The sequence below is a fragment of the Fistularia commersonii genome, chromosome 17, assembly GCF_037954325.1.
Source record: "Fistularia commersonii isolate RoL2024-O1a breed Wild chromosome 17, RoL_Fcom_v1.0, whole genome shotgun sequence".
Taxonomy (NCBI): Eukaryota; Metazoa; Chordata; class Actinopteri; order Syngnathiformes; family Fistulariidae; genus Fistularia; species Fistularia commersonii.
Genome location: NC_141300.1, coordinates 5,684,881 through 5,704,161, shown reverse-complemented (window position 1 = coordinate 5,704,161; position 19,281 = coordinate 5,684,881). Strand labels below are relative to the sequence as shown.

The following is a 19,281-nucleotide window of genomic DNA, read 5'->3' as shown; positions in this document are numbered from 1 at the left end:
TGCTTAAACTTAAAAAACTAGTAGCATAAAATCAATGTAGGGATTTCCTCAGGAAGGGAAATACGGGAAACCCCTTTAATCTTCAAGTATCGGCCCTTAATTACTAAGGAATTCCCTCAGTCATTGTCAGAGCGTCCACGGTGGCCATTTCCTCTAAAAATGTATTCATAGCAGTGAAATAACATGTGGAAAAAGAAGATAAAGGCTTTATCAAAAAAACGTGGTGACTGAGAGAACCTTGTGGAAACAGTGAACAACTCAGACTATTTTTAAGGAGCTAATGGTAAATGCTGTCAAGTAACATGAAATAATGATGTGACTGAGGTGTATCTAAAAGGCACAAAGTCGTGGCTTATAAATGAGCACGGCAAAGTACCATTTGTATCCAAGGAACCGGGACGTCTAGAGATTTTACATCCGAAATAGAACCCGGTGGGGAGAAATTCTCCTCTGGAGGCGTGATATGACTTTATCCCTGTTGATCATATGTCCTGGCGGCTTCAGAATGAAGCGTTGGGTTTGGAAAGACGGATTCCGTCTAAAATCGGTGAATAGCACACCATGCACACCTGGGTGATTCCTAATTTTTATGAAAAGAAGCTCTGTAATAAGAAAAATGTGGTGAGAGGGGATCAACATGCCTTACGCTGGGCAGCAACTTAAAAGGTTAAGATTTATCTCTATTAGTGAGAACAGAAGATACTGGATTATTTTGACCCATTCTACAAAAGTTCAGCCCAAATCCAAAACAGATGTCTATTTCAACTTGCTCTACCTTCAATTGTGAAACTGTAAAAAAAAATATATATATATCTACATGAAAATAACTTCATTAATATAACTGTTCAGTAGATTTCTGACTCACGGTATAAGAATCATGAACGCAAGTGATAAGAGTCTCAATATTTCAGAAATATGACAGAGTTCCAAAGGTATTGCAGCTAAAGTTCTGGACCATTTAGCGCCAAAATTCTGCACTTACTATATCCATGGCAACCTCTGTCTGCACTTGAACCCTTCAAGCTGATTCAGATCAGTCATGTTTTAATTATTTTGTTTTTGCAAATTTATGATCACAGATGGTTTGTATTTGGCCTTTTCAAAGAGAATATTTTGGTCAGACAAGATAAAGATCCATTTCACTGAAAGTTGTTTTCTTTAGACAAATGTTTTTTCTTTCGTCTTCTGGATTTAAATTTTATTCTTTTCACCCGCTGCATATAGCCGACTTAAATGTCAACCACTTCTGTTTGTTGATAGCTGTACGGGGGCTTGGGTTGTGGCTGCACATTTAGGCCTGATTGAATTAGAAGAGCGCGGGGCCCCTCGAGAGACTCCCGGCACACAGTCCGCACTTAAACAGCAATTGTGTTTGGGAAGTAGCTTTGTCACCAACTTTTATTTATTTATTTTATTTTCAAGACACAAAGGGAGAGCAGTTGAGAGATGGAGAGAGTAAACTTCACTCAATGACAAATGAAATGTTTTCAGCAGATGCAAGTTTGGACTCAGGGAAAGGGTAATATCACTTGTGCTGTTAGTCATCACAGGGCCTCTGCCATGAGCAATGTGAGTGTCTCAATCTGCTCTTCGCGGCAGTATTATGATTATGTACAATGTATATTATACTCAAGTTTTTTTTTCTTTTTCCAAAATTGGCCTTGGCAATGTTACAATTCGCCAACTGTACTTTATATGCATTCCTTATGCAGACCGTAAAAAGAGGAAGTGATCCAGGAGCTACAACACCACAACCCACCCACCCACCCCGGCCCCACTCTCCTGACCCCTTTGATGGATTTTTGCTTGCCAGTCCACATAAAACACAAGAACATTTTCATTTGCCTATTAATGTTTTATCCTCCTTTTTTGGGTGTAATTCAAAGACTACTTTGGTTTATCTTTGACTTGTCTGACTTCTTTTCTGACTTATATCTGCAACAGACCTCTGTGTCTTCGCATCGTGTTTTTTTTTTCCCACAGTTTTTGAACTGTATACCGTGGGGTGCAGATTGTGTTATCATGTTTTCCTATTCTCTTGTTCCCCTTACCACATCCCATTGGCGGATGGGACACAATTTCAATGACATTACTGCTAGAATATCCTACTCACATCCTCCCACGCTGAGGTGCAGAATACAAAGGTCCTGATTAAATCTCATCTGAGGTGTTCCTCATTATGGGGGTCAGTAAAAGATCAACCCAAATCCTTCAAATTCGTGACATCATGACGCTATGAAAATCAACATGAGAAGTCAACCTCGGCAGTGACACCACCGTCACTTGACCTCAGCCTGCGGAGGATGTGTCACAACACAGCACTTTCATCTGCACAACTCTTTAACACCAGGTAATCATCCAGCTAATAAGTTTGCGCATGAACATCTGCACAGGAAGTTTACAGCAGGATAAGAAATGATTTTTGTGCCTTTCGTTTCTCGTGTCCCAGCTGAGGCTTCGACCGTGACTCGCTGCAACAAGAACAGACCTCATCGTACGATACACGGATTTACTTCATCTCTATAGAGAAGCGTTCTTCAAATAAATACGGTTTTCACATCCAAGGCCAGGCCTGCAAAAACTACAACAAAGCGGTAGTGAATGTTTTGCCGGCAGGACTGTGGTTTGCTGAATAGCTTATGGTACTACTACAGTCTGGTCTTGGGGCGTCACATGTTATCAAGACCGGATACAGATGCTGGTCACCAGAGGAAAATTGATTGGAAACCGGGTCTTTGCCGGGTCTCTCGTTGCTGGCATTCTGATAGATGGTGCTGGTAATACTCTCTGCAGTTGATTTTATACACTAAATGACAAATTGATAATGTTGTTCAACAACATTGCTGAAGTGCTTGAAAGTTTTGATGCTGCCAGTTCAGACACCTGATAAATGTTTGTCTCGTATCCTACACGTGTGCACGATATTCAAATCTTATTACCTGTGACATGGCAATTGGAAAGGCACCAGAAAATAGAATAGAGCGGTCAGGTGGGAGCTTCTGTCTGCACAGGAGGATTCAGTAGAGATGAGGACTTACTGAAAGTACAGCTGTGTGTGCACGAGAGCTAAAGATATACAGGGCTGTCTCAGAAAACTAGAATATTGTGATAAAGTTCTTTATCTTCTGTAATGCAATTAAAAAAACTAAAATTACTTTTTCGCGATATTCTTATATTTTGAGATAGGATTTTTGAGTTTTCTTAAGATGTAAGCCATAATCAACAATATTAAAATAATAAAAGGCTTGCAATATTTCAGTTGATTTGTAATGAATCCAGAATGTATGACTTTTTTGTTTTTATAATTGCATTACAGAAGATAAAGAACTTTATTACAATATTCTAATTTTCTGAGACAGTCCTGTATAACTGTCTATTCTTTTACCACGATCAAGTATCACGGGGCTTTTGATCAGATTTATGCCCAGACAAGGCATCCAATTGTATCTTTTTTTTCTTCAACAAATACGTTTAAACTCATTTTTTTGTAGATAAAAACAATCCATTATATATAACAATAACTGGCCAAGGCTCCACTGACTACATCTCGTATCAGCTTCCACATATTTTGCCAAAATTAGCTCTTACTGTATGTTTATTTCTAGATCTTTGGCTCTTCCCAAATGCTACACAATCACATTTGATTTCTGTTGTAAGTACAAATCCTCTCTGGTAAATGTCACACAGTGACAGGCACAAAGTCCGGTCACCACAATTAAACCCCAGGGGCCTCTGGCACTGTCACTTCCTCTCAAGTGTATAGACAGCGCAGTGGTTGATAGCAAACAGAAAGAAGGCCAGATTTTATTGTCCTCGTGTCTTTTACTGAATCTGGTATTTCCGCAAAAAGCACATTTCCAAATGAAAAAAAAGCACAATGATGCATCACTAGATTACCAAAAATGAACAGCTGACTACCATTTGGATCGCCGATTTAGCCTCCTTACTTGTTTTGTCCGTGTTTTTGGAAATTTAAAAATAGGTTTGAGAAACGAACAAGGTGTGATTGACCTGTTTATTTTCTAATTCTCAGTTATGAACAATAAATAATGTAGCGCTTCCCAAATTGCCCCAAACTACTGAAACATACCACCAGTGTAAAATTCACTTTCTGTTTGCTGTTGTTGTTTGGTTAAGTCATTTTTTTCAACTGACTATATTTCTCCATGAACAGGGAGCCTTACGATATCACGAAGCAAAAGTACAATATTCAAGCAACTATAACAATGAGACACCCATAAAGGTTTTGATCCCCAGACACAAATGCTCATCAAGCAATATAAAAAAATGTTAGTTTATCACCACAATCCTCTGCTGGTTCTGAAGGCAGTGAACAATGTTGCTCCACAATATTTACAGGAGATTTTATAATTTTGCACTGCAATCATCAATCAACATGACCAGCTTTCTCTCACAAGCAGCAATTGCCACCAACACATATTTTTGCTGGAATCTATTAGTGCACAGACAGTATTTGAGTTACCAGTTTGGTCAAAGATCTGGTGTATGAAGCCCTCTTGTGGTCCAAACAAAACATTCATCACTACCTTCATCACTCGATTGAAGTTTGTATGACACTAAAAGAAAAACGAGAAAATGTTGATTTCAAAAGTCTGTGTTATTTCTGTGAAAATGAGGAGTTCCAGAAAGTTGTATTTGAAATATACCTGAGTGGTCATGCAGCAGCTCAAGGTGCAGCTCACGTCAGGTTACTTTCTTTCATTCGGGTCAGTGTTTCAACACATTTGCCACAAAGGAAAATAGCAAAAATTACTGCAAAAACTGCCTAAGAAGAAGTCTTAAAATGGATAAAACAAGGGAAGAAATCTGAAAGTGCAACCCATTTCCAAAACGGCCAATACATTCAGTAGATACAAAGAGACCACTGCCCTAAAAAAACTGCAAAACATTTCTGTCACAGGTCATTTGGATTAATAATCGCTACACATATGTATTTCAATCTTGATGCAAAGCCATTTTTCCCATTATTCATAAAGCAACAATAAATAAATAATTTCAGAAACTATTAGCAACATCTCGTTGAGAGTTGAGAAGGCCGAACTGAAGCGACTACCGTCGACACTCCGCGGGAATTTAATTTTCAGAGCATCACCTGAATGCAGCATTGACACTTGCTTTCGCAACTGTCCAATCAGAATACACTATGCTGAGGCGTGTGTGCTGTTCGCGCGTGAGTGTAGAATCTAAGACGCGTGAGGAGCGAATCGTCAAGCGTTCCGATCAGTACAGACCAGAGGTAAGATTTGTCAAAAACTGATGGTTATTTCTTACATTTACCTCAGTCACGTCACGGAAAAGCGTCTTATTTTGACTGACAGCTGCTGATGAGCTGTATTACAGACACGTTGCTGTGCTTCCGTGCTTTTATTAAGCCCGAATGCTCACGGTAGCTAGCTGATATTAGCTTGCCAATTCAGCTAGCAGTGCCTGTCTCCTATGTCGTTAACGATCAGTTTTTGATAGTAACAGTCATGGCTGTTTTACGCCGATCCTTCATTGAAATAAGCTCTAAAATATCCTTTGAGTGGAACAGTGACAGTACTGTAAAATGTCAACCTTTGTACTTGCACTTAGCTCGATCATAGCCTATAGCACGTTGGCTCGCTGTTTATTGCTCAATAGCTAGCCCAGTTAGCCGAGGTTGGCTTTTTGACACCGCCCATACTTGGTTATTAGTAAATATGTATCTAATTGTGGAACGTTTTCCATGTTGTGTTTGCTGTTAACTGTAATTCTCTGTCGCTGTCAGTGGCGGCAATCTTCCCCGAATAGGTGAAATGCTTCCCTCAGTTGTGGTAACGGTAGCCTAGCCAACTGCCATTAGCCTACGAATGCGTCATCGGCCTGCGCTCCCATGCTCAAACCATGTTGATCGGATGAAGTGAGCTCAGCTGGTCTGCCAGTCACTCCCAACTTCCTGCCCATGCTTGTCCTACGCTTGAGTGGGGCTTTCAGATAATGAGACTTGATCATCGTTTTATTGATGTTAGTCAAAGCTACATCATGCACATGCAGAGGGGCCAAGTCAAGTGACATAAAAACACTTCTTTTACTCCTTTTCCACTGTCAGCTCTGTTTATGTAAATAAATTGTATACTTACCCTCTATATTCACAAATGTATCCTGTGTGCTTTTTTTTAATCAGAAGAAAAAGCTGCCACTCGGTAATGGAGGTCAATAAAGGTAAATATAAATGCTGCTGCTTTGTGAAATGCCAGATTGAGTTTTACCCATAATGTACAGAGAGCTTGAATCCCTCTTTCTAATTCTTTTGTTATGCATAGGTAATCTGTTTCATACTTTTCTATCTTGTTTCTAAGAAGTCTGTTGATGTTGATAATCAGAATTTCTGCAATCGCCAACTAGTTCTCAAATACAAGGAATTTGCTGAGATTTATTGGTGCCTATCCTGTATGTGTAAACTATCCTGTATAAAGTTTGAATAGTAAGAGGATTTTAATTATTAGGAAAAGGTTTGCATTTTTTATGTTTTAAGTTGGGTTTAAAACATGATCAATACAGTTAGGCATGTGTCTTGTATTGCCAATAATTATAGTGTGTGTGTATAACTTTTTTGCCTCAGCAGGTAAAGGGGAACAAGGAATGCCGAATCCAGGTGGACAGATGGACAGGCCTGTCGGCTTTCATTACTTGGAGAGGTCAGTAGAATCAGTGAAGGTCCTCCCAGTGGCGCTGTCGCGTTGGTAGAGTTGGTACCTATCAAAGCTCCCAGAGTGGGTAAAACAAAGAGAATATTGTTGCTGGCCATGACAAAGCATACAGTTGTCAGACTATTATCATGCCATTCATCAATCAATTTTCTGTTCTGCTTTGTCTAAACACAAGGTTTTAGTAACCAGTAGCTAGCCAAGCCATCACTTGCTTATTTACTCCTATGTCAAATATAAAGTTTCTGATTATCCTCACTTTATTTACAACCCAGCAGGCCAAAAATGACAATAGCTTATATTCTTCAAACTTTGTTGCTGTTTTTCCCCAAATACTGATTGCCTCACTAAATCTGATGAGATGAATATAAACATCTGCAACTGGAAATTTAGTTTGTTTGCATCTGTCTTGAATGATAGTGTTAGTTGTTTCATGGTTTTGAGCGATTTTTCATCTGAATATTATGTTGAAATTTCCCCTGCAGCACCTAAATATAATCTGCGAGTGACACCTCAATCTTTTCATCTTCATCTTTTGTTGGGTTTGTTTGGTGTAACACAATAGAAACTTAGTAGTTTTGAAAAAAAAAGCTCAAATAACACTTCAATGTTAATGTGTTTAAAAAAAAAAAAAAAGTTCTTATATATTTTTTACAAAGTTGTTATTTTATAGTAACACATAAATATCCACACGACTGGTGCATTTCTTCACATGTGTTTTCAAGCCACTGTGTTTCTTATGGTGTTTTACACTCCCATATTTACAGATTGATTTACACTTTCAAAGATGTGGTTTTGATTCAAATGTGATTTTACTTTTTGAATATTTGTTGTAAGATTAAACTTAACGGTTATTTGCACACCAGGCACAAGTGGCTTGTGCATTCCTCCTCTGTTATTTGCATTTCTAGCTAACTTGTGTGACAGCACTGGTTTATCTTCATAGTAAATGTAAATGCTGGCTAATCCAGACTAGTTGTTAAATATTCTAACTAAATGGAAAAAAGTGGGAGGAAGAGAATCTTTAAGACCAGATAACGGCTAAATCAACTATGATGCCATGGAGAGATTTGGTCTTAAATGTATAAATACATTGTGTCTTTTTACTTTTCACATTGTAGATGAGGCAGGTTTTTTGTGTGTTTTTTTTTTTTTTTTTTTTTTAAATCTTATTCTCATGTTTTCTCTTTGACAGCATGCTTCCCACTGCTGTGAAGAGGCGAGTGAGCGCCTTGAAAAGGCTACAGGTTCAGTGTGCTAACATTGAGGCAAAATTTTACGAGGAGGTTCATGAGTTGGAGAGAAAGTATGCTGCCCTTTATCAACCACATTTTGACAAGGTAATGTGAATTTTTTTCCAGGATTTTTTTTTTCAAGATTTCCCCTTTTTCTTTACTGTGATAAGACAGGTCATTTTTATTTAACTGATACAAATAATAATTGTAGCGCTGTATCAATAAAAACGTAAGCCTTTTGATTAACTGGTTTCCTTTGCACCAACAGGAGATATGAAATGTCTCTCTGGTCTAGCTAAGGTCAGAGAGGCCAGATCCGTGGTGCAAAATTGATACCTAGCATGACGAGTAGTCAACTGTTCTTTTGTCAGTCAAGGCTATTTCCAGTGCTAGTGACAAGAACCCAGCCATTCATAGTATAGGATTGGCAGCTGATATCCTGCAGCACCTGTCAGTTGTGTTTGCATGTGTGTGCATGCAGGCGGGTGTGTGGAAAGGGGGAGGGGTCTATTCTGTGCAAAATAGTTTGGGTTTCAGTGTGCATACTGAAAGTATTTCAAAAGAATATGCCACTGTTTACTCACTTCCACCACAGAGACCCCAAACCCTTCTTTACAGCTGTCATAATGTGTGTGCATTGTGTTTTATAGCGACGAGCCATTATCACAGGCACAGTGGAGCCCACGGACGAAGAGTGTGATTGGCAAAAGGAAGATCCGGTCGAACCACACAAAGCAGAGGAAGTCGAACTAGCTGTAAGTACAGCTCCGATTGGCCCGTCTTAACTGCATGATTTTTACATATTAAATTTATCTTTTTCATTTGCAAATTGGAAAATTTCCTGCAAGCCCAAATGGTAGTATTCAATTATAACAGCTATTGACAAAATTGATTTTCATCACTTGAACTACCCAAAACTGAAATGTTGCTGGGCATAGAGAAATATTTAACGCATTTTTCTCCCCAAATTAATTTCGTATTAAAAAAAAAAAAAAAAAAATTGTGACACATCCAGCTCAACAGCCAGAGTGGATCAGGTTCCAGTGTTTCAAGACACATACACAGCCACATGATTTTCACAGGTGTAATACTAACCAAGCATTGGCTGCCTCAGAAGATGATAATCAGGAAACTTATATTACAAAATGTCAAGACAAAGCAGACAAACTCTTAATTTTTTTGTTAATATGCACTCATGATTTTTCCATTGATGGAATATTCTGTTTTTTCTGTCGACTCCACTGCCATTGTCCATAACTCCCATCTGTTTTGTGCATCACAGTGTTGGTGCTCAAAGCAAAAGGCTTTACGATTTGTTTTCCATGAGAAACAAAGTGAAGTCCACTGGGAACAACCATGGTCAACATTTTTTGTCCTCTTCAGTAAAACAAACAAGAGAAAACACATTAAATGGATGAGGTCAAGCCTTGAAAGAGGAGGGGCTGTGCGTTCTAAGGATGAATTGAGAAACACTGTTCACATCATTTTTATTTACCTCCTTTGAATGAATACAAACAAGGATTTTCTGGAAATAAAATCTTAATTTTCATGGAAGCTCTTTGAAGGTTAAACAAGCCATAATTGTAAATGATCAGTGTGTGCTAATGGGTTCTCCGTTCACTGTCTGCAGGAGGAAGTAACGGAAAAAGCTGTTATTGAGGATAAAAAGAAAGAAGAACCCACACCAGAAGGAGACCCGAAAGGCATCCCTGAGTTCTGGCTCACCATTTTCAAAAGCGTGGAAATGCTTAGCGACATGCTTCAAGTACAGTTCACTGATGCCTCATAAACACTTTGCAAACACGTCCTCACACCCTGACTATCTGACCGTGCCGTGTCCCAACAGGAACACGACGAGCCCATCCTGAAGCACCTCAAAGATATTCAAGTCAAGTTTTCTGAACCAGATGAGCCCATGGTCAGTTTCAAAAAGGACTGTTTTTTTACAAGTCAATATTGAAGACCGCTCCTTTCAAATGCTGGGTGAAATAATCTACCATTGTCGTTCTTCACAGAGCTTCACATTAGAGTTCCACTTTGAGTCGAATGGTTACTTCAATAACGCCGTCCTCACTAAAGTCTACAAGATGAAGTCAGAGCCAGACTCTGTAGACCCTTTCTCATTTGAGGGACCAGAGATCATTGATTGTGAAGGGTAAGGACCAGACGCGCCCGATGTTTATTTGCTTTTCCACTTTTTATGATTCCTGCTTTGATCCATGCAAAAATTCTGTCCATTCGGCTCCTTTTAACTGTGTTCTTTAGAAACTGGAATGAAAAACAGGTGTGAGAAGGAACAGAGCCAAAGCCATAGAAGCTGCCGGGAGTAGCAAATAGAGACCGTCTCTTAGCTTCTCTGCGCACAAATCTGAAGCTAAATATTTCAATTGATGATGTAATTTGTGGGTGGCATGTTGGCACAGTGGTTAGCGCTTCTGCCTCACACCAACAAGGTTCATGGTTTGATTCTGAAGGAAGGCCATTCTGTGTGCAGTTTGCATGATCTCCCAGTGTCTGCTCGAGGCCCCTCTGGGTTCTTCAGTTTCCTCATACAGTCCAAAAGCATACAGTGGGTTCATTGCAGACCCTAAATTGCCCGGACGTGTGAATGAGAGTGACTGATTGTTGTGTCTCTATGTGACATGTGAATGGTTGTCTTTATATGTGGCCCTGTGATGGGCCGGTGACCGGTCTAGGGTGAACCCCGACTCTGAGTGGGGTAAGCGGTAGATGATGGATGGATGGATTGATTGATGGATGGATGGCAATGAATGAATGAATGAATGAATGAATGAATGAATGAATGATTGTAGTTCGTGTTCCCATGCCACCCAGTGGACCAGGATTCCCTGGTTTCCTGGAGTTTCTGCTTTTGTACGTTTCGCACAGCTGCCTATTCATCGCACCATTTCGCAAACCTTCCCTTGTGTGTCTTAATTTCCTCCTCTGCGTCTTTAGATGTCAAATAGATTGGCACAAGGGGAAGGATGTGACAGTGAAAACGATCAAAAAAAAACAGAAGCACAAAGGCCGTGGCACTGTCCGCGTTGTTACCAAACAGGTTCCCAACGACTCATTCTTCAACTTCTTCAACCCCATCAAAGGTAAGAATGCACACCAAAAATAGACACACCCAGCTGTGGACAGCAGTACTTATTCATCTCACCTCCAACAATAGCGTAATCCCTTTGCTCGATAGGATTTTTCGTGGTCTGCGTGCGAAATGAATATATCATGAGTTATAACACAAATGGGGAAGCAGCTTAGAGCAGGGGAGTGATACTGAATCATAACCTGCCAAAAGAACCTCTGTCTGTGATATGAGGCTTCAAAAGGGTTCTACATTTTGATGAGGCGGGTCTTTTTGACACACCCTTGAAGGCAACACACACTGACAAGAACGATAATCCCTGCATTAAATTCAACTTAACAGCAGGTGTCTCCAAAGTTCTTGGTATGGGTTCCCCTTTAGTGTGGCAGATATTCCAGCTGTCACTTCTACTTGTCTCATGTTAGTGTCAGTTCAAGACTGACTTCCAGTATGGTTTTTACAAAATGTTTAAATATGGTTGTCTGGACATTTGTTTATCCAGGAATTGAAGATTGATCTTATATGACAAAATTTGATATTTTGTCATGGGAAAAACCAAACCACCTTTTCACATACCAAAATATTACCTTTTTTTTTCCAGTGTTACACATATGGGATGTAGCCAGTTTGCCATGTATTGTAAATCATGTCAGGGGGGAAAAAAAAAAAAGACTTTCCAGTGGTAATAATTGCAGATAGGGGTTTTATGTTATCCACAGTTAAGTACTGTAACCAGTTCCAAACATAAAATGTTTTGCCCTAATGAGCTAAAATTTAACAAATCAGGAATCCCCAGAACGTAACATTGACTGTCAGGGTCTTCCTCTGGAAATGTTGTTAGGCCCAGTGGGATGACCCTTCTGAAAGTCAGGCAACAAAACAAAGTGACCGCAAAGTGAACAGTACAGCTCATCGATGGAAACACAGAAACGAGAATTTTTCAAATCTATAAAACTATTTCTTTGCTTCTGTTCAGCTGTCATCTGACGATGACCCCTTGCCAGTCCATACTTGGATTTTGCAAAGCTGTTAAAAATCTCAGACTATTTTGTTAAAAAAAAAAAAAAATCTGAAGGGATTTCGGCAGTCTTCTTCATCCTGTGTCCGCCACTGACAAGGTGCAACATCATGTCAACTTGGGTCCCTGAAAGGATGGAATGAATGCAAACCAGCTGAGCCAAGACCTGATGTTTGTGTTGAATGTAGCAGTAGTTTTGACTGAAACCTTAAAGTCCTTTATAAATATTTCATGATTAAAAATGTATGCATTTCTTTTTCATTCACAGCCTCACCCGATGAAGAAATGGTGAGTGCAGTGTGACTTATTCTAACATTATCTTCCGCATGGTATTTTTCTACCGATGGGTTGGATTTGTAGCTGCCGTCTTGAAGTGGGCTCTCTTTGTTCTCCTTCCACAGGATGAGGACTCTGAGGTCACTCTAGCCACAGACTTTGAAATTGGTCATTTCTTCCGTGAGAGAATAGTTCCCAGGGCTGTGCTGTATTTCACTGGCGAGGCCCTGGAAGACGATGAAAGTGTGAGTGTTTTGTTTTTTGTTTGTTTTTTCCCCATAACCTGCTCTGTTATTTGCATCTGTGTTTACGGGCCCAAACCTCAAGATGAAATGTTAAGAGACTGGGAATCAACACATAAGCTGAGCACCTGATCACTGTTGTACCTCTGTTTTTTTTTAATGCAGTTTGACGATGAGGAGCTGGAAGAAGGAGACGAAGAGGTATGTAAGACAATTTTTATTCGCAAACTTAATTAATTAATGTAAATGAGAAGTACTTTAACTGTCTGCCAAACCCTCCAATTAAAGGTTGACATTTTTCATCAGACTTGATTGGATATTTCACAATCTTTCTATTTTCCAGGAACAGGATGACGATGAAGACGACGACGATGATGAGGGAGATGTCGACCCAAGGGTTTGTATCAATTTTGGTTATTATCACATGTACGTGTGTGTGTTTGCCTTCATATATTTTTTTTAGCGGAATGGAATTTCCTTAATGAAAAAGACACAATTAATTAACTCCGATCAACAACTTGATCCCCAGATATTTGAATTACAGCTGGCGTCGTTTGACATCAGCTTTATATCCCGGTTGTAGTATATGCCATGTGTTATATTTGTTAGGCCATACACCACCACCCTCTGTGACAACAAGGGTGAATTTAATGCTTCCCCCTTGAAGTAGCAGGGACCGTTGTGTACAAAATACTTGAAAAACAGTGTATTCAGAAGATCCTGCACTATAAAACCTGTAGGAATATTTTTTTAAGAGCATGAAAAAATCTTCCTTTATAAAGGAAAACCCTGCAGTGTCCAATCACCTTTTCAAACTCACAAAAAACTAGAAGCCACACATGTTGATGACTAATTTTAGGGAGGCCAACTGCAAAAAGAGGCTTCTATCAAATATCAACCTGCCGACCTTGCATTGGATACATGTACACAAGCGTGTGAAGATATCCTGCTCGTGGCTGAGGGGAAAGACGCCTTCTTTATTGGCACCGTCAGTGTTTTCTCCTGATATGGTAGGAGAACTGCATACAGAACAGAGTATAGCACAGGATACAGTCTGAAGAGCCCTTTTTTTTGGTCCTCCTTTTTTTTTTTAATTAAAAATAATCAGTCGTTAAATAAAATTGGGTACGAAAGAAGATATGTAGGGCTTTATCGGTGCCTTGTTCTTACCGCAAGAACCTGGCAGATTAATTATCAGAGAGACACTGTAATTTTCTATTTTAGCATGTCCGATTGACCAAACTTTGGGTTTATACTCAGCAATGTTTTTTTTTTTTTTTAATGTCATTTCATTGTGATTGTGACCTTTTTAATCCATTCATAATGTTGTCTCTCCCTTCCCTGGACTCCCCTTCATTACAGGCATAATCAATCATTCTCACCCAATGCGTTTCTAGGTAAGGAGGACAGGGTCCCCTTAGGTTTCTCACTGACCCGGTGTAATTTTCTGGCTGCTTTCTTTTTCACTGCATTTTTGTTCTTCCCTGTTGTTCAGTTGAGTAGACCACTCACTCCTCTGGATAGACGCGCCCTCTGATCTCTCCTTTCCCCCTGTGCTCGTTTCCATCTTTATAAACCAGAGCCAGACTCTTAACATCGTCTGACTTGCTGTCTGTTTTCGGAAAAGAGGCGTTTCTTTTTCTAGCTTCTCCTTTCCTATTAACCGTCTGGCATTTGCCGTTGAATCGTCAGTGGTTTGAATATATGTTTACTGATATGGTTGTCTCTCTACCTCCTTCCCCTTCGCCCACAGAAAGAACAGCCCCAGCCTGCTGAATGCAAACAGCAGTAGCCGTAGTGAGAGGACGTGGAGACCTGCTGTCATTTATAACACTTCTTCAGCAAGTCCCCACCCTTCTTACAGGCTCCACCGTTTCTTGAACTCTCATCTAATTGCAATAGGACACAAACAAACCAGTGTTTCTACAATGTGCATGATTTTTTTTTTTTTTTTTTTTTTCATTTTTTTTCTTTGGTCTCACTCCTATCTCACCCTTCCTTGTTTGGCTCTCATTCACACTCTAAAGTGGAAATGACTGTAACTACAGTACACGGCCTAACACAGGCAGCCGATTGGTGTCGAGGTGGAGCAGGTTTCTACTGCCAGGAGTCTCTGAACTTCACCGAACAGAAAAGGGAGGCAAGGAATTGATCCCAACATGAGTTTTCACAGAAATAAATCTGTTACTCAGGGTTTTTTTAACGCCAACAAGAGAAATGTTAGCTTACTATGAAACTGCTGAACAAATTAGATATATCCTTTATCTGGGGTTGCTGAAGTGTTTTTCTTTTATGTTCTTTTTTTTAGACCTATAATTTGTCAACTTAATTTTCATATTTAAAGCTATTCATGGTCACACCATTCGACTATTTATTCTCATGTCTTGCAGCTATATGAAGTGGTGGGTATTTGGGAACCCACCTGAGGCCCAGCCACAGTCAGAGGCTTCCTTCCCATTGGCTCACATCTGCATTCAGGCCTTACAGGCTGACAGAACATAAATATTGCCAAGTTGTTGTTTTCCTTTTTTTTTTTGTTCATGTTTAATCAAAATGTTATCCTAACACTGAAGAGTTGTACTGCTTAGCCACGGCCACGGCCAGGTGTATTGGGCATAATAAGCATCTAAATTTAGCACTTGAGTGACAGATGTAACAGGCCTATGAGGACGCATACAGATGGTCTCTCCCAGGCGTCTGACGTCTGCACCTGTTTTTCTCCCATCAACCTTTGAATGCTCTCAAACCCCGGTCAACAAGCAGAGTAACAATCCTTATGATTTAAGTACTTTTCAAGTAATTTTTTTTTTTTTTTGTCAGGATTTCTGCAACCCAGTCAGTGAATGAAACGGTCAGTGAATGTTGTGCTGACTGTGTCCAACCCTGTACCCCTTTTTGTCAAGAGAGCACTGTGTTGATCTGGGTCTTCAACATTTCTGATGCCAAAATAACAATGAAAGAAACTTTGTTGGCTTAAGTTTCTTGCCAGATGTCATTAACACAGTGTAATCTAATACTGCGTTTGAAGTTGGTTAATATATAAATATATATATATATATTAAAATTTTTCTGTTTAATGATTCAATAGGATGCTTGTGGGAATTAAATGGAACACATTGCCAATGTATTTTTTACGCTCTTGGATTCTGACCATCCTGCTGCCTCCTAGTGGCCGCTAACAGTGACGTCTAAATGCTACCCACCCCTCCCAAAAGATTGTAGATCTTGTTGGACAGATCCCAGAGCCAGGATTGACATCTTCAAGTCTACCACATTGGATCATTCGCTAGCAATGGCCTTAACTGGTTCGTATTCGCAATTTGTTATTCGGGCAAGATTTCTTTGCAATTTGTACAGAATTAGTTAAGATGTTCTATTAAAAGTTGTGCAACATCAGTGTTTTTTGTTTTTTGCCTTCACTCTGCTAGTGTTTCACACCAGATTCTAACCAGCCCTGCCAGTGGTGGGGTTGAGCGTACGTAATGGATGGCCCACGACAACTTTAAGAAAAAGCGCTAGTCTATCAAAAGTCACTCGTTCATGTCTTCTACTTCAGAGCCAGCGAATCATTATTGTGTCCATGCACAGCAGGTGTCAATTGCAGACAGTGTGTCACTGTAAAAAAAAAAAACAAAAAAAACTAGTTTTTGCTCATTCAAACGTCCGTGTCTCCTTCTGGGTTTGAAACCTTTATTCTTGTTTTGACTCTGCAATGCTTGGACGTTACAGTTCTCCGGCTATCAGTTGATCTAAAGCATTGCTTGAGATGCTCAATCCAGAATTAAAATAACCCCGGCTGCCATTGTACGCTATATTTAGTTACACAACAGCAACTGCCACCAGTCTTAACTTAATTATTGTAACATTTAGTGGTGAAGTCATTGTCAGCCTGGTATTGCCACGCGCATCCCATCACTCTGTTTTGCTGAGGTCGTGAGGTTTGATTTGGACTCGTGAACCAACACGACTAATACTAAAGACAATCATCACTTCTATTCCAAAAATATGTGATATGTACTGTAAGAACAATCGGACCGATAAAGTTCCTTAATATGGAATCTTCATGTTATACCTAAATAGTCTAGATGTGTGAATGAGAGCGAGTGCGTGCTCATTGTCTATACGTGGCCCTGTGATTGTCCCGCGACTGGTCCAGGGTGAAGGGTGAACACTGCCTCTCACCCAATGACAGCTTAAACGGGCCCCAGCGACCCTAACCTAGGAAGCCACCGACCTAGGAAGCGCGGTATATTCAATGAATGAACAAAAAAAGTTCTTTAAAACCCCCAAAGTGATTTCGTTCTACCACATCGTAGATGCTGAGGATTTGTCTGTCAGATCCCAAGGTTAGAATTAGAATGGAAGGAACACAAGGTGACACACTGGTCCTGCTGGGCCTTTATCCATGACATCACTTCCTGGGTAAACAAACAGTAGGGCAATGAAGGCCGCTGGTACAAATGTGACTTCTTTTTGTTTTTCAATTGGCATCAGCCAGCAATGAATGTCATGAGTATCTGGTGTAACGAAGTCATCACAGCATGCTGTCACGAGAAGGGTGCAACCTCGGCTTCCTTGCAGATGACATGGTGGTTTCCAGGCCAGAGGAATTTGCTTATGGTCTGCCCAAGATCAGGCAGAATGTCAAGCATTCCGTCTTGCAGATAGAGAGAGAACGCACTCTTGTATGAGAGACCCTTGTAGTGCATTATGGGAGATAATGGCTGAGTGGCTTGAAGCCCCTGGAAGAGGATGGAAGCAGAGTGTCCTGGCATCCCGAGTCTCAAGTGCTGAAAGATGGTTTCTTTCTTATCCTGTCACCTATTTCAGCGACACCTTTAGCTGCCTGAGTTTATACCTCTGGCTTCGTGGCAGGAGGAGTGACAACATGTGAAAACAGGAGGCTCCGTCCTGAAAAAAGAAACCCAAACCGATAACCTTATCGGGATGATAATCCTTTTTTAATGTTGAGAAAGGCAGAAGCAGATAACTCCGGATTGCAAGCCGAAGTGACTTTCTCTCCTGTCTCAAACTGTAAGCCGGGTGATTCGGAACAATGTGCTATTCATGTTACTGTGTGGGGGTTTGACCATCGCCTTGCTGTAACAAGGAGTCCGATTGTGTGTGAACATGGACAAATGGAGCTGCACCGGGAGTCTGCCCTTTACGCTTCATACCCAAAATGAGGATCCGAAGCAAAAATTGCCTTTATTTATACCCTCAAGATATGTAGGGGAATTTCGGTAATGAAGTCGCAAAAATTTTTTAAGTGATAAAAGATGTCTATTAGACAAACAAATCACTTTGTTGATGTTACTTTGGCACAGATCTGGCAAAATTGATTTTTTGGACGCCTAATAAAACAAAAAAAGTCATACAGAAACTGAGTCATTACCCTTCTGGAACTAAGAAAATACACTATGAATATAAAATTCAGACCATAGGCAGATCTGCTGTGTCATTTTGAAAAGGTGTGGAGTGGGTGGTGGGATACATGCGGGGGACTCGTCACTTGAATTAACTCATTTGCTCTTTTTGAATGCACAGAGGAACGTGGGGGCGGGGGGTCGAAGAGGGGACCCCCGTTGTCCGGTGCACACTCCTCACACGTGTCTGTGCAAGGAAGCGAAAGGAGGTTTAATTAACAGAAGAGAGAAGACGACGGCAGTCCAGTGCGGACTCTTCGTAACAAAGGCGAGTATTCATGCTGTTGGGATTATCCCTGAATGATGCCATCGGCCACCGTGTCATCTTCCTCTTGCCAAGTCTTCATCCCCTCCCAGCTGCAGCTGCACCCGCCAGCCTCTCCTTGGCTCCAAGGTGCTTTTGGCAGCACTTCTATGGGTGTGAGAGGACAGCCAAGGGCGTATGTGTGTGTGTGTGTGTGTGTGTGTGTTTTTTTTATGTGACCACGTGGTGGTTGGAAGTGATGCAAGCCAGGCGGAGGTCCAAAGAGAGAAGGAGCTTTATGGAGCTCAGCTCAAGGTGGTGTTGAGAAGAGAATAAGCTGCGCTGGCAGGATGATAAAGAGTTCATTACCCCTTGGGTCTAATCATTATGGGATATTGCTACTTTTTTGTCTTTCTATAAGGTGTCAGAAAACTGGATCTGAATATCACCATCAATAGGAATATTTGAAATTGGGTGGACTTTTAATAAAGTCAAGCCTGATTTTATTTTCATGGTGTCAACTAACAACACATCTGTACAGAGCAGGTCTGGGCTGTGCTGAGGAAAAACTGTCTTTGCAGAAGCCTGGAACGGATCCGAGCTCAATGCAGGGTGCCTCTTGACCCGACCAGTTCGGGTAGAAAGATAGAAATAGAAAGAGAGTGTGTGATAGAGATAGAGGGATATGAGCGTCAGGAGAGACAGGCGCAAATTATCTCTTTCTAATAACAGCATCTGTGCTTACGGCTACAAGGTTCTGGAGATGGCAGACGGTAGCGCAGCTAGAAGGTCCCGGGTTCATTTCCCAGGCCTGACGGGACCTTTCTGTTTGGAGTTTGCATGTTCACCTTGTCTATGTAGGTTTCCTCCAGGTACTCCGGTTTCCCCTACCACTAAAAACATGTACAAGGATGAATGAGTGTGTTTGTGAGCGCAACTGTGGGACAACGGATGCAAATTAGCCCATGGCTACTAGCCAGAGTGGTGTGTTTACATGCATGACTCATATGTGTTCATTAACATGCACTGTCCCAACCAAATAAATAAAATAAACATAAAC

General features: G+C 40.6%; 1 protein-coding gene across 3 annotated transcripts; it reads left to right on the top strand.

Moving 5' to 3' along the window:
- Positions 1 to 5,173: 5,173 nt before the first annotated feature.
- On the top strand, positions 5,174 to 15,947 carry nap1l4a (nucleosome assembly protein 1-like 4a). 3 transcript variants are annotated; one of them, XM_086163884.1, is made up of 15 exons: positions 5,174 to 5,257; positions 6,167 to 6,204; positions 6,605 to 6,680; positions 7,885 to 8,029; positions 8,575 to 8,679; positions 9,555 to 9,689; positions 9,771 to 9,842; positions 9,940 to 10,079; positions 10,883 to 11,028; positions 12,302 to 12,321; positions 12,435 to 12,554; positions 12,717 to 12,752; positions 12,895 to 12,948; positions 13,914 to 13,948; positions 14,305 to 15,947. In XM_086163884.1, the coding sequence occupies exons 2-14, from the start codon at positions 6,189 to 6,191 to the stop codon at positions 13,917 to 13,919; spliced, it is 1,071 nt and encodes a 356-aa protein (XP_086020010.1). In that variant the 5' UTR covers positions 5,174 to 5,257; positions 6,167 to 6,188; the 3' UTR covers positions 13,920 to 13,948; positions 14,305 to 15,947. The 3 variants fall into 3 exon arrangements, with proteins under 3 accessions (XP_086020010.1, XP_086020008.1, XP_086020009.1); XM_086163882.1 differs by lacking the exon at positions 13,914 to 13,948; XM_086163883.1 differs by lacking the exon at positions 13,914 to 13,948 and having other exon boundaries at positions 5,182 to 5,257; positions 6,608 to 6,680.
- Positions 15,948 to 19,281: the final 3,334 nt, after the last annotated feature.

What these genes read in the sequence shown, in the direction of transcription:
- nap1l4a (XM_086163882.1), top strand. An exon ending in TGCTTAGCGACATGCTTCAA is followed by an intron (nt 9,690 to 9,770) that starts GTACAGTTCACT and finishes GTGTCCCAACAG; the next exon opens with GAACACGACGAGCCCATCCT. An exon ending in CCTCACCCGATGAAGAAATG is followed by an intron (nt 12,322 to 12,434) that starts GTGAGTGCAGTG and finishes CTCCTTCCACAG; the next exon opens with GATGAGGACTCTGAGGTCAC.